Source organism: Trichechus manatus, unplaced genomic scaffold (assembly GCF_000243295.1).
Source record: "Trichechus manatus latirostris isolate Lorelei unplaced genomic scaffold, TriManLat1.0 scaffold00043, whole genome shotgun sequence".
Classification (NCBI taxonomy): domain Eukaryota; kingdom Metazoa; phylum Chordata; class Mammalia; order Sirenia; family Trichechidae; genus Trichechus; species Trichechus manatus.
The window spans coordinates 5,110,812-5,126,429 of NW_004443979.1; the positions used below are offsets into that span (position 1 = coordinate 5,110,812).

General features: G+C 36.1%; 1 protein-coding gene across 2 annotated transcripts in view; it reads right to left on the reverse strand.

Moving 5' to 3' along the window:
- The window catches only part of BRMS1L (BRMS1 like transcriptional repressor), a 34,621-nt gene that overhangs the window by 13,060 nt on the left and 5,943 nt on the right, over positions 1-15,618 (reverse strand). For both annotated transcript variants that reach the window (XM_023731456.1, XM_004376503.1), the window contains exons 3-4: positions 12,618-12,745; positions 8,200-8,279 (exon numbers count right to left, since the gene is read on the reverse strand). In XM_023731456.1, the coding sequence (XP_023587224.1) occupies positions 8,200-8,279; positions 12,618-12,745 (208 nt within the window). The remainder of the gene's footprint in view (positions 1-8,199; positions 8,280-12,617; positions 12,746-15,618) is intronic.

The following is a 15,618-nucleotide window of genomic DNA, read 5'->3' on the forward strand; positions in this document are numbered from 1 at the left end:
ATAGGGAGAGCAACTAGGGTCACATAACAATGTGTGTGTAAATTATGAGAAACTAACTTGAATTATAAACCTTCACTTAAAGCACAATTTAAAAAGAAAAGATAAGTGGAGGAAAAAAAGACTCTGAAATTTGCTCTTGAACATAGAGTAGCTAAAGTGAATGGAAGAAATGATGAAAGAACTGAAGAAAAAATTCAAGCCCTGAGTTGCAATACTGAACAACGCTGTGGGCAAAAAATTCAATGACACAGAAAGCATCAAAAGAAAATGGAAGAAATACACAGTGTAACTGTACCAAAAAGAACTGGTCAACGCTTAAACATTTCAGGAGGTAACATATGATCAAGAACCAACGGTACTGAAGGAAGATGTCCAAGATGCACTAAAGGCATTGGTGAAAAACAAGGCTCCAAGAATTGACGGAGTTATCAATTGATACCGTTTCAACAAATAGATGCAACGCTGGAAGCGCTCATTCACCTACTCCAAGAAACTTGGAAGACAGCTTCCTGGCCAACCATTTGGATGAAATCCATATACATGTCTATTCCAAAGAAAGGTGATTCAACAGAATGTGGAAATTATCAAACAATATCATTAATACCACATGCAAGTAAAATTATGCTGAAGATAATTCAAAAATGGTCACAGCAGTATATTGACAGGAAACTGCCAGAAATTCAAGCTGGATTCAGAGGAGGACACGCCTTAAGGATATCATTGCTGATGTCAGATAGATCATGGCTGAAAGCAGAGAAATACCAGAAAGATGTTTACTGTGTTTTATTGACTATGCAAATGCATCTGACTGTGTGGATCATAACAAATTATAGATAATACTGTGAAGAATGGGAACTCCAGAACAGTTAATTGTGCTCATGCAGAAGCCATACAGAGACCAAGAGGCAGTTGTTCAAACAGAACAAGGGTGCATCAGGGTTGTATCCTTTCACCATACTTATTCAATCTGTATGCTGAGCAAATAATCCAAGAAACTGAATTACACGAAGAAGAACATGGCATCAGGATTGGAGGAAGACTTATTAACAACCTGTGATATGCAGATGACACAACCTTGCTTGTTGAAAGTGAAGAGGATTTGAAGCACTTACTGATGAAGATCAAAGACTAAAGCCTTAAGTATGGATTACACCTCAATATAAAGAAACCAAAAATTCTCACAACTGGACCAATAAGCAATATCATAATAAAAGGAGAAAAGATTGAAGTTGACGAGGATTTCATTTTTCTTGGATTCATAATCAACACCCACGGAAGCAGCAGTCAAGAAATCAAACGACATATTGCATTGGGCAAATCTGCTGCAAAATACCTCTTTAAAGTGCTAAAAAGCAAAGATGTCGCCTTGAAGACTAAGGTGCACCTGACCCAAGCCATGGCATTTTCAACTGCGTCATGTGCGTTCAAAAGCTGGACAATGAATAAGGAAGGCTGAAGAATTGATGCTTTGAATTATTGTGTTGGCAAACAATATTGAATATACCATGGACTGCCAGAAGAATGAACAAGTCTGTCTTGGAAGAAGTACAGCCAGAATGCTCCTTAGAAGTGAGGATGGCAAGACTTTGTCTCACATACTTTGGACACATTATCAGGAGGGCCCAGTCCCTGGAGAAGGACATCATGCTTGGTAGAGGGTCAGTGAAAAAGTGGAAGAACCTCAACAAGATGGATTTACCCAGTGGCTGCAACCACGGACTTAAAGATAGCAATGATTGTGAGGATGGCGCAGGACTAAGCAGTGTTTTGTTCTGTTGTACACAGGTCTCTATGAGTTGGAACTAACTCGACAGCACCTAACAACAAACAACAACGACGATTTATCACATAGAAAAAGACTCAACTTCAAATTTTAAATTACAGTCAAAACCATAAAATTACAGACTAAATTATATCTAAATCTTTCAACAAAACTACACAGATTGAATGAATTGCTAAAGAAGACAAGACTACTTACTGGCAGATCAAACTAGAACCCAGGTCTATTATTTCTAGTCCATTGTTCTTTTAATCATATAACACTGCATCCCTTATTTAAAAGTCCATAAAATGTGCATTTAAGTATAATGTACAGATTCATTATATAAAAAGCCTATAACAGATTCCCAACCTACCACTAGATGTTTACCTCTAGTAAGGATATTAGGCAACTGGGATATAGTTAGATATGCTTGCCTGTGGAAGTTACTGGGATATAGTTAGGTATGACTGCCTTAAGGAAGACACAGACCACACCCACGTAGACAGCGTTGCTAGTATCAATCATTAAGCCCTCTCTTTGGGATATGAAATTGAGAGTCTACATATGTTTAAAGATGCTCCTGAGTAGTAGAGAAAAGATGGCTTGTGTCAATTCGAGGCAAGCCAGCAGCTGGAGAGAAAGCAGAGCTAAAGAAGACTAAAACTAAATCCCATATGAAAAATTATCTCACATGCCATTCTCCATGCTTACTTCCTGCTACTTTCTACGTTTACTTCCTTTTGATTGTTGCCTTGCCTTTGTTAAAGTCTTATGTAATATTCTAGCCTTATGTACATAGTGCTACAAGAATCAGAAAATGTTGTATCAGAGGAAAAGGGAGAGCAGGCCCCACCATGGTCAGGATAGCGTCACAGCTGCAGAGAGAGCCAGACTTCCGAGCCAAAGACTCTAAATTCAGAGCTGGAGTGATAAGGCTTTTGCTTTTAAGAACATGAAAGTTTAACTACAGCATTCTATTGATAAATTTGCCCTGGGCCAAGTAGAAATTCTAAAATAAATCCACTAATCAATCTTTGTAATTTTTTTTTTTAAAGCCACAATGGGACTGAAACGTTGAAAGCTTTGAAGTCATCTTAAATATTGCAAAGATGGCACAAACAGTTAAACATTTGACTACTAGCCAAAAGGTTGGTGGTTCAAATCCACCCAGAGGCACCTTGGAAGGCAGGCTTGGTGATCTGCTTCTGAAAGGTCACAGCCTTGAAGACCCTATAGAGCAGTTCTACTCTGCACACGTGGGGTCACCAAGAGTCGGAATTGGCTCAAAGGCAACTAACAACAACAACAATACTTTTAAAGTATAAATACTTTTAAACAATACTTTTAAAGTATCGCTCTAGGGAAAGCCAGCCATCAGGACATGAGATACTCAAGCAGCCTATAGAGAAGCCTACCTGGGAAAGAACTGAGGCTTCCATCCAACAAGCCACGTCAGGTGACCAGGCTTGTGATGAGTCACATTGGAAGAGGATCCTCCAGCCCCTATAACCCTTCAGATAACTGCATTCTCAGTTGACATTCTGACAGCAACTTCGTGTGATCCCGAGTCAGAACCCCCCACCTGAGTGTCTCCTAAATCCCTGACCACAGAAACATGAAAATAATGTCTATTGTTGTTTTAAGCTACTAAATTTTGAAGTAATTTTATTACAAAGCAATAGATATTCAATACAAGAGATCTCAAAAACTCAATTCTATATACCCTTTCCCAGTTTGCCAAACTGAAAGAGAAAACGAGATCTAGTGGGAGAGAAATGAAGGGAATTTCCAGGGTGATGGTGGAGAGATATCCCGTGAAAACAGCGATGATGTTGGCCTAGAGAGCATCTGAAGGATGGAGCAGAATTGAGGACTAGAACGGGGCACCGGAGGGTAGAGGGGTTGCTTCCAGGAGGGAGTCTTCCAGAAGAAAATGGAGTTGATGGATTGTCTGATGCACAGTGAAAACAGCATTAGGGGACCTTCCACATCTGCTGGAATCTCTGAGAAGAATTGATAAATACAGAGAACACTAACAAGCAGTAAATGAAGCTATTATTAATTCCAAGGTTTTAAAAAAAAGTTGTACAAGAAAGGAAGTTTAAGCACAGTATAACTTTGCTCAATGAACAATGTTTATGATTATGACAACAAAAATTGTGACATAACAACATTAGAAGAACAGGATGAAAAGAACTATTATGGAATCCTCAACTTCCATAACAGGAAGCCAACAGATAATGTCTAGAACTGATGTTAATTAGAAACATAACAGCAAATTCCAGAATTAGTAGATAAAAGAGTTAAAATTGATCACCTCTAGGATACAGAATTTACAGGTGGGGCAGGAGACTGTTGTTTTGCATTATAAACCTAGGGCCTTCACAATATGCACACATATTACCTGTCAAAATAAAAATTTTAAAAGCAGCATTTAGAGCAATAGGGAAACACTCATGAAATGCTGCTTGAAAAAAGATACAAAGTAATATGTACAGAATTATACCAGCAGTGTCGGAAAAAAATTACACAAACATATGCATGCTTATTAACAGTGATGACCTCTGGTTAGTAGATTATGGTTGATTTCATTACCTTCCTTAGACTTTCATTTCTCAATAAACGCGTATTAATGTTATAATCCGAAAAAAATCATTAAATGAACAATCAAATGATCAAAGTCTTGAACATCTCTCACCAGTCTTCTCAAGGAATGGAATCCTAACCCTGAACCATGAAGGCCTCTGACTGAGACCTTGCTACCACCTGCTGTCAGATCTTAAGACTACCCTGTGGTGAGGCTTAAGTGAGAGAACCAAAATAAAGCATCTCCACCTGCCTTAGTGTCTGGCACATCATACCATTCTATAAATGTGATTTCTTTCCTTAATTTGATACAGACCATCTGCTGCCTCAATTGCCTCTGTGGTTTTTGGCACACTGTATGCATATCCATGTGAACATGTCTCGTCTGGTCCTGGGCCCTGCTCTCTGTCTGGTGCTAATCAAACTTTCATTCTGACAACTGGTAAAATGAAGTCCTTCTTTCCACTTCCATTGCCTCTCAGTAATTTCTATATATGAACCTTGATGCAGAACTAAGTAATAAGCAGATAAAAGCCCTGAATAAAGAGGTTCAGATTTAGTGGTAAATGGCATGAGTGACTAGAAAGAGCAAAGGATTTCAAGACTGGGTCTACTGCTCGTGAATTGTGTGACCCTCGGTGAATTATTTATCTTCTCTGAGCCTCAGTTACCTCATTTGTAAAATCAAGATAATTCTTATCCCAAAAGGTTGTTGTAAGGATTAAAATGAGTGAATATAAAATACATAAAACTTTAAAAGAAAACAGATACATTTTTCTAAGTAAAAAACATAACTTGAAGGTAACTTGTTGACTTTTGTTTCTGGCAATATAGTGGACTAGACATCCTAGGGAAAAAACGAACAAACAAACAGCCTCCCAACACACCTAGACACATATCCTATATAATCACGTATCCTATATAAAATGTCACAAACATCCTTTTAAAGGTATAGCTAAGCTCTTAAGAAAATTAGAGATACCCCCAACGACAAAAAGAAGGTGCATGCTAACCTGATGCTAACCAGCATGACAACCTGATGTTGAATCTGTGACTTCATTGAGAGTATTTGCTGGTTTTCAATGACTGCTTGAGAAACAGAGAAAGGTCTCGGGCCTAAGCAAAATGGAGAGCAGGAACTGGGATCCTTGCATAAAGCCCTGAATGGTTACACCTTCAATGAAAAGGTATGCTAGAAAAGATGTACCTGAGGGAAATATATCTGTCTCAGCCTAGGCTCTAAGTGCAAATCTGATTCTAATCATGAAGAAATAACAGACCAACTCAAACTGAGGAACATTCTACAAAATAACTGGCTTGAAATCTCAAAAATGTCAACATTATGAAAGTTAAGCAAAGACTAAGGAATTGTTTCACATGAAGGAGACTGAAAAGACATGACAACTAAATGCAATGACAGTTAAAGACAACATGTAATTCTTAACGGATCTCTTTGCTCTAAAGGATGTTACTGGGACAACTGCTAAACTTGAATGGGGTCTGAGGATTAGAAGGTAGCACTGTATCAATGTACATTTGCTGATTTTAATGACTGTACTGCAGCTATGTAAGAGAATGTCCTTGCTTGTATGAAATATACAGTAAATTCAGGGATGATGGGACATCATGTTGTCAACTCACTCTCAAACTGTTCACCAAAAAGAGTTCTTTGTTCTTTTCTTGCAACTTTCTTGTAAGTATGAGCATGTGATCATAAAGACAATATGCACTAAACACTCACGGAATAGACGATTGCAATTTTAAATATATTTCTATGGAAGAGAAAAATATGGAATATTCTTTATGCATTTTATGAATATTGAAATCAAATCCGACAAAAAAAGTATGAGAATTGAAAATTAAATCTGACTTATAAACATAGAAATAAAACTTCTAAATGAAATATCAGCAAAATGAGTCTGGCAATGCACAAGAAAATAGCCATCCTAGGAATCAAAGGATGGTTTGTATTCCTTGGATGTACTAGAATATACATCAATAACATAAGTCACCACATTAATACACTAAGAGCAACAAACTATGGCTAATTCAATAGATGCAGACAAACCATTTGACAAAATCCAATGACTATTCAAGGTAAAAAATATTAATAAAAAAATCGAGAAATAAAGGGAAATTTCCTTAACTTGATAAAACAAGCAGTTGTCGAAATGCAATAGTAAATTTCATACTTATTGAAAAACTGCTAGAAGCATTCCCTTAAAATCAAGAACACAACAAAGAGGTCTGTTCTCACTGCTTCCATGCTATACTAGAGATCTTAGCTAGTGCCATTAAGACAAGTAAAACAAAAATAAAGATCAGAATCGAAGAAACAAACTGCCACTCACAAATGATATTATTATCTACGTGGAAAAATCTAAGAGAATCTGTAACCAAATTATTAGAATTAATAAAATACTGTAAGGTTGCTAGAGATAATAACAATATCAATATACAAAATTACTTTTCTATATATATCAGCAGAAAATAAAAAGTAATTTTTAAAAAGATGTTTACAATGAAAAAAAATTTAACAACAATTTTAAAAAGAAAAAGGGCAAGGTAAGATTGATTACCAAGTTACTGAGTTATCAAGACCTACTAGACTGAAAACTAAAGAAAAAGAAACTACCAAACAGATCAAAACAACAGACAAAAAAAGCTACAAACAGACCAACCCATATCGGTATCTGATATACAAAAGAAATGGAATTGCTGATTAGTGGGAAAAGGATGGAATATACAATAAATGGTGCTGGCATAACTACGTTTCCCATATGCAAAAAAAGTAAAATTAGATCTATACTTTACACCATTCCCAAAATTAATAAACGTAGGTTAACAATGTAAATACTAAAAGTAAAATTTCAACTTTTAAAGGAAAATACATCTTTTTTATCTCAATGTGGGGAAGACATAAAAAGCACATATCATAAAGAAAAGATGATGAACTCAACTACATTAAAATATAAAACTTCTATGCATCAAGTCATCATGATGAGTGAAAATACATCCCACCACCTGGGTTAAAATATTTGCAAAGTATACAACCAGCAAAGCATTTGTATCAAGAATATATAAAGACCCTCTACAGCCCAATGAGGGAAAGACTAACAGTCTAACATAAAGGCAAAAGATATGAACAGATACTTCTTAGGAAAGAAAATCTAAGCAGCCAGTAAACATCAAAAAGATGTTTCACCTAAGTTGTACTCATGAAAATGAAACAAGCTTCATCACTTTTATACCTGTCTACTCTTAAGTGTTTTAATAGTTTATAAAGATATGGTGAATTAAAGATAAGAATAATTATAAAACTTGTCCTGCTATTTCCACCAGTATATTTATGATCCTGTGCGAGTTATATGAAAAGTTAGCTAAAAAATTAGCACTGTTTTATATACACTATAGACAAATACAGCTATTTATTCCTATAAACAGAGAAATTTTTCCTTAAGATGTAGAAATAGGCATAGAGAGTCAGAAATTAATTTTATAGCCCAACATTTTATTTAACTGCACCACTGGATATACATTGAGTCTTAACTTTCATATTTTACTAATTTTAATAATATTTTCAGTGATGTCAGATAACATAATCATTACAAAGTCTTTTTAAAGTAACAGTTGCAAAAATCCTGAAATTATCTCACTTAGTTTCTTTTCCTCTCTTTGTGTCCTATTTCCAATACAGCTTCCAGCGCAACTGTATTAAAAAAATCACACAAGTGATGAGCTGAAGTACTATTTAATTTTGTTTCACTTAATTTATTTACTTTTGTAACTACTGTACTCAAAAAAGGCTTGAGAGATGAAATTAGCTTAAAAGTTAAGCAAAATGTCAGTACCTCACAATGCTGGCGAGAAGCTTGAATTTCACATTCATATTTGTTCTTTACAGATTCTAAGCAGAGCTCTCTATAGATTCCTGCAACCAAACACAATTACTCTGATTATGTTAACAATAAGAGGTTTCATTATAACTTCCCTATGAGAATTCTGTCCTCACCATATTTTGTGAGAAGAAAGAAGAAAGTGACAAGTACTCTTACTTTATCTTTAAACACTGAAAATAAAAAAGGATCATTTAAAATATATATCAAGGAAGACTTAGAAAATCAAGAATTTAAGAGCTGGAAAGAAACTATACAGCTAATTTTAGTTTTTATCCCATTCTTCTAAAGAACACTCCCAAATGTTTGACAGACAATGATCAAAATGAAAATAAAACTCTTTTCCCATGAAAAACAAACTCTCAGGACTCATAATGAAAACAGAGAGAGACAATAAACTGTGGCTTTCATCAATCACAAAGTAACAGCTAGATACTACATTCATTAAAACCACTGTGTTCAAACTATTATTTCTCTTCAGAGCCCAGAGCTCCCAAGAGGATTAAATGTATAACCCCACATAACAAAGTTTATGATGTTAGGAGTGCTCCTGGCAGGGCTTTACCTGGAAAATGTACGCCCAAGGGAGCTTAACTTTAGCAACAAGGCAGTAGTATAAAATAGGAAACATGGCCATGAAAATGTGCCACCATAAAGATGGCAAAGAATTCTAGATGTGTATATTAAACTCTGTGTTATGGTTGGCCTAGAAATATAGTTCCCTCTTTGTGTACTAAAGGCAGGGGATAGATATCTGGAGGCTACACCATTAGTAACACACTCACACATATTACTCTATAAAGCCAAAAAAGTAAAGGAAGGTGCAAAGTTGAAAACTGAATAATTTATTCAAGTAATATTTCCTGAACACCCACTTAGTCAAAAAGAATGTCAAAGAAAATAAGAAACATTTTTACTTTGGGGGTATGCTAGGCCAATATGCAAAGAGAGCAGATTAAGTATCACATTATCTACATACTTAATATTAAACACAAGAATAAAATTTGGATTAATGTGGATTTAGTTCTGAAGAGGAGATCTGGTGGATCAGTGGTTAAGAGCTTGTGCTGCTAACCAAAAGGTCGGCAGTTCCAATCCACCAGCCGCTCCTTGGAAACCCTATGGGGCAGTTCTACTCTGTTCTACAGCGTCACTATGAGTTGGAATCAGGTAGTTACTGAAGTACAAAAATCTATTATCAACAATGTCTTAGGTATTACTTAACAGGTACATGAAGATCAACCAGTTTACCAAAAAAGAAAATCAATCAGGATCTTCATTTATTAAAGTTTGCAGTCTGACTATGAAAAATCATAAGGGATCTTTAAACAGATATATCCCTTGGTTATGAGTGCTGGTACATGATACTGAGCCTGAATCAAACATAAGACTGAAATTTAACAATAGAAATAAAGTACATCTTCATTTTATTTATAGACATGAATGAGTAACCAAGTATACCTAAATAAAAAAACTATCATTAAATTATCTGGTTGAAGGCTAACTCCGTGTCTATAATACCTTTTTCTTTTCTTTTTTTTTAAATAATATTTTATTGTGTTTTAGGTGAAAGTTACACAGCAAATTAGGTTCTCATTTAACAGTTTTTATACAGATTGTTCCACACCATTGGTTACAATTTTTAGAATGTGTCAGTATTCATTATTTCCATTCTGTTTTTTTCTGTTTCCATTTATCTAGCTTCCCTTCCTCTGCTTGCTGTCTAAGCTTGCTTTTGGGTAACTGTTGACCATTTGGTCTCATATAGTTCACTGTTTATGGGAGCACATCACTCATGGATAACACTGTTTATTTTATAAGCCAATCTATTATTTGGCTGAAAGGTGACCTGCAGAACTAGCTTCACTTCCATCTTCAAAGGTTATCTTTGGGAGATAGTCTCAGGAGCTCCTCTCATCTCTATTGGTCCAACAGGTCTGGCCTTTTTTAGGAATCTGAGTTTTGTTCTACATTTTTCTCCCATTTTGTCTGGGGCCTTCTACTGTGTCCCTGGTCAGAATGGTCGTTAGTGGTAGCCAGGGACCATCCAGCTCTTCTGGTCTGAGGTTAGAAGAGGCTGTGGTTTATGTGGGCTATCAGTCCCATGGGTTAGCTTCTTCTTTGAGCCTTTAATTTCCTTCATTTTCTTTTGTTCTATACAAGTAAAAACCAATAGTGATATCTTAGATGGCCACTTGCAAGCTTTTAAGACCCCAGATGCTACCCACCAAGCTAGGCAGTAGAACATTATCTCTGCGAACTATGTTAGGCCAGTTTGACTAAGTTGTCCCCTGAGACCATGATTCCAAGACTTTTAACCCAGTAAACCAATCCCACGAGTTGTTTGGATATGTCTAGGAAGCCTCTGTAATTGTGATGTTCTATAATATCTTTTTTTTTTTTAATTGTGCTTTGGGTGAAAGTTTACAAAGCTAATTAGTTTCCCATTCAATAACTGATACACAAAGTGTTCCGTGACATTGGTTGCAATCCCTGCAATGTGTTAGCACTCTCCCCATTTCCGCCGAGTTTCTCGTTTCCATTCATCTGGTTTTCCTGCCCCTTCCTGCCTTCTCATCTTTGCTTTTGGGAAAATGTTGCCCTTTTGGTCTCATACAGCTGATTGTTCTAAGCAGCACTTTCTTCACGGGTTTGGTTTGTTTTATAGGCCTGTCTATGATTTGGCTGAAAGGTTATCTCCGGCAGTGGCTTCAGATCCAAGTTAGAAGGGTGACTAAGGGTCACAGTCTCAGGGGTTCCTCCAGTGTCTGTCAGACCAGTAAGTCTGGTCTTTTTTATGAGTTTGGATTTTGTTCTGCATTTTTCTCCCACTCTGTCTGGAACCCTCTATTGTGATCCTGGTGAGAGGAGTCAGTAGTGGTAGCTGGGCACCATCCAGCTCTTCTGGTCTCAGGCTAATGGAGGCTGTGGTTCATGTGGGCCTTTAGTCCTTTGGACTAATTGCTTCCGTGAGTCTTTGGTTTTCTTCACTCTCCTTTGCTCAAGACAGGAAGAGACCAATAGTTGTATCTTAGACGGCCACACGCAAGCTTTTAAGACCCCAGATGCTACTCACCAAAGCAGGATGTAGAACACTGACTTTATGAGCTGTGTTATGCCAACTGACCTAGATGCCACCTGAGACTATGATCACCAGCCCTCAAGCCCAGTAACTCAGTCCCACGAAGTGTTTGGTTATGTCCAAGAAGTTTCCATGACTCCACTCCCTTTGTGCATTGTATATATGGCTATACATGCAGCACATACAAATATGTACGTAGAAATATCCACAACCTAGTCTACATATACACGTGGGGGTGCCCCCATATGCCCTCCCATACCTATCCAGCATACATACTTGCTAAGTATTCACTTGTAAATTATGGTGTTATTACTGTTGTTGCAGGGTTGTATATGTTGTAGTATATAGCACGGTTGTCTTTTATTCTTGCCTTTCCCTTCACCAAAGTTAACATGTGTCTGCTATCTAGTTGGTGGTCTTCCCTCCCTCCCCCCCATCCCTGGTAACCATCAAAGAATGTTGCTTTTTGTGTGTAAACCTTTTTTAACTTTTTGTAATAGTGGTCTCATATAATATTTGTCCTTTTGTGAATGACTTATTTCACTCAGCATAATGTCCTCCAGATTCATGATATTCATAACATCTTGATAAAACATTTAAAAATCTTATAATAAAAAAAACTCCTTATCACTCTTACAGATGAAAAAATATCAAGAGTACTTAAATTAAGGTTATTTCATTTACTCTGTAACTAACCTAATAGGGAATTAACCTGTGATGGTAACAGTAACTCTAATGAAAGGGTATGTGGTTTCTAATTGTTTTACATGTAGAAGTATCTTCTTCTCAGCAACTTGAGGGCTTTCTTTTTTTTTAATTATGGTTAAAATATATATATAACAAAACATTTGCCAAATCAACATTTTTTACATGCACAATTCAGTGACATTGATTACTCTCATCATATTGTGCAACCATCACAACTATCTGTTTCCAAATTACTCCATCGCCATTAACAGAAACTCAGTGCCCCCTAAGCAATGACTCCCCTTTTCTCCCTCCCTACCATCCCTGGTTACCAGTTTATTAGTAACCACTTTGATCTCTATATATTTGCCTATTCTAGGTATTTCACATAAGTTGGGGGGGCTTGTTTTTGATATCCCACAGCAGCAGAGTAAAGCAAGAGGTATTTAATAAATAATTGTGGGTTGGTTGACAGTGAAATATTCTGATCAGTGTATATCTATTTGTAATCTCATTAACAACAAACATTTACTTGACAAACACATTTTAAATCTATTCAAGGGTTCAAAACCTAGTACATGGAAAAGATGTTTCACTTTCCTACCTGCTACCTTTGTACGGATTTGCATGTTTTCTTGTAAAGTTGCCAGTGGTTCCAAATACTCTGGTGCCTTTCCAGCTATGACTTCTTGTAGTTTTGCGTCCACCTGACTTAATCGTTCTTTATAAAGCCTAAACAAAGCAAAAATTAAGATAGTAATTTTAAAATCCCAACATAATACTTTATCTCATCTGTACATTATCTCTTCTTAATCTCATTTATATTCTATTAACCTATCAGATGTATTTTTGCCTTGATCACAGTAATTAGTACAGAGATTTATATGATGATTCTTCAGGAGTTAAGTAAATGTGAGTGTTAATACAACAAATATTCTTTTCTGTTTAAACAATAAGGGAAATAATTATTTAAATTACCTGCCAAAACAATGCATTATCATGTCTGGGCTAAATTTTTCTAAAACTTAAGATAAAATGATGAATACATGTGTGTGTAAGTCAGAAAAATACATCATGATACTTATATTTTTTGAAATTATAACACAAATTTAGGTGAAATGCAAAAAACTGATACAACAAATGACTGTACCTAAAAAACATCAAATTTACACAAAATGTTGATAAGTTATCCCCAATTTGTGAACCAGTATATTGAATGAAGGGGTTAAACGAATTGGTAATATTCAATAAACATTTAAAAAAAAAAACCTAAAGTCACTGCTGTTGAGTCAATTCCAATCATCACGACCCTATATGACACAGCAGAACTGCCCCATAGGGTTTCCAAGGCTGCAATCTTTACAGGAGCAGACTGCCACATCTTTCTCCCACAGAGTAGCTAGAAGGTGGGTTCCAACTGCCAACCTTTTGGTTAGCAGCCGAGTGCTGAACCAATTTACCACCAGGGCTCCTTGTATAAAAGAAAAGAATCCTCAAAATCAGTATAATTTCTACAGACTTGGGATTCAATTATAAATTCATCAAAAGCAAAGATCATAAGTTCCTTGGTAACAACCACAATACAATTCACAGAGTGGATGCTCAATGAATGTTTTTGGATTCTGAATCTTAAAATAAATGAAAGCTTGAGTGGTATACATTTCTCTGTCTTTTTAAGGAGGTGGAAGAACACACCTTCCACCATTACAGAAACTGAAAATGTTGAGTTTTCTGCCTTATGAAGGGTGTGCCATTGTACTCAGTTTTGCTAGAATAGGAGAAGCGGGATAAATACATTATTATTATTATATTTCCTGCCCCTTCCAAAGACAATTTGAGACAGCTTGCAGAGATATACAATACAACAGGATAAAAATAACAAACAAAGCAATTGGGGCAATAGGAAAAAAATAATTACAAACCTGGGGCAAAGATTAATTTTTTTCTGAAACATATCTGTAAACCAATTCCTTGAGAAAGAATCTTATTAAATAGTGGTCATAGGCCTATTTTTAATACTCTCAGAGATAAATAAAGCTGGTAGGGGGAACTGGCTGGTGGTCATAGTGAGCCATGAGAAAGCAAAAATCAAGACATCTGCCAGCCCCAAGATGAACAAGGTTAGGTGTAATGATGGACTAGTTGCAAAGTACTCCTATGTAACACTTCGTTTACAGTGGTTTACTAGAGCTTTACAGTAATTTTCGTTTCTTGGCTAACCATAAAATGAAATTTAAAAGTCCAATAGTCAAATCTTAATTAATTTCATGATATTCATGAATTACTTATGCTAAAATGCAAAAATATAAACTGGCTTCCTCTTTTCCACAATGAGCCTGAGTGAACTCTCCACACTGTTCAAATAATGCATTCTTTGGGGATACAAAGTAGTTTAATTTAAAATCAGTAATGGAAATCTTTAGAATAAGAAAATTATACTATGTTTTTCAAAGCTAAATTTTTATAATTTTAGCTCATTATGTATTTTGGATTGCTTGTATTAATTTGCTGCACTAGCATGAAACATCTATACATTCATCTCTAACACCAATGAGAGTTAAGAACAGATATGGCATAAACACTAGGATTCATGTGATAAACAAATCTGTCCCATTTTAGTTTGAACTACCTTGGTGGCAATTCTCGACATGTTAAATGAATTGCATCTCTTCTTTGAGCCTCTCTCAAGAAGTAGTAGGAGAAAAAGAATAAGCAGCAAAATTCTAAAGAATTCAGAAGTCAGCTTCTGAATAAGATGTCTATATTTTCCTAAGCTTCTTTCTTTCATTTATAACCCCTAATATGTAGCTATACCCATGACCACGCCACCAAGTTCCAAAGTGAATGCTCTCTTTTAAGGTATCTTTTGTTGTTTTATGAACTTGGATCTACATCTGTTTTCTCAAATCACTGGGGCCCAATTTTTGTTACCAATCTCACATAAGAGTTCTGGTTATCATAAAAAGGGAAGAAAATCAGCATCTGCTAAGCACTTACTATGTGCCAGGCACATGGCTAAGAATTTTACATATCACTCACTCATTCAATCTTCACAGTAAATAACAAGGAAGTTATTATTATCCCTTTTTAAACAGTCTAGAAAACCTGGATTCAGAGCCCACACTCTTTCTACTTCACCACATTTCCTCCAAAATAATGCACTTTAGTGGAAGGAACACAATAGCTCTAGGAGGCAGAAAGCCTAGCTTAGTTTATCACTTTCTGATAAATTGTGAGCAAATCACTTAACCTCTCTGTTATGGATTGAACTTTGTCCCACAAAAATATGTGTTATAAATTCTAACCCCTATATCTGAGGTTATAACCCCACTTGGGAATGAGTTTTCTTTGTCATGTTAATGAGACAGGATTAGTATAGAGTGTGTTTTAAGTCAATCTCTTTTGAGATATGAAAGAGATTAAACAAACAAGTGAGAGAAGCAGAGACTGGGGAAGAGAGATGCCAAGCCACATGAAGATCACCCAGGAGCAGAAGCTCAGAAGAGACATGGACCTTCCTTGAGAGCTGACAGAGAGAGAAACCCTTCCCCTAGAGCCAGCACCCTGAATTCAGGCTTCTAGCCTCCCAACGTGTGAGAAAATAA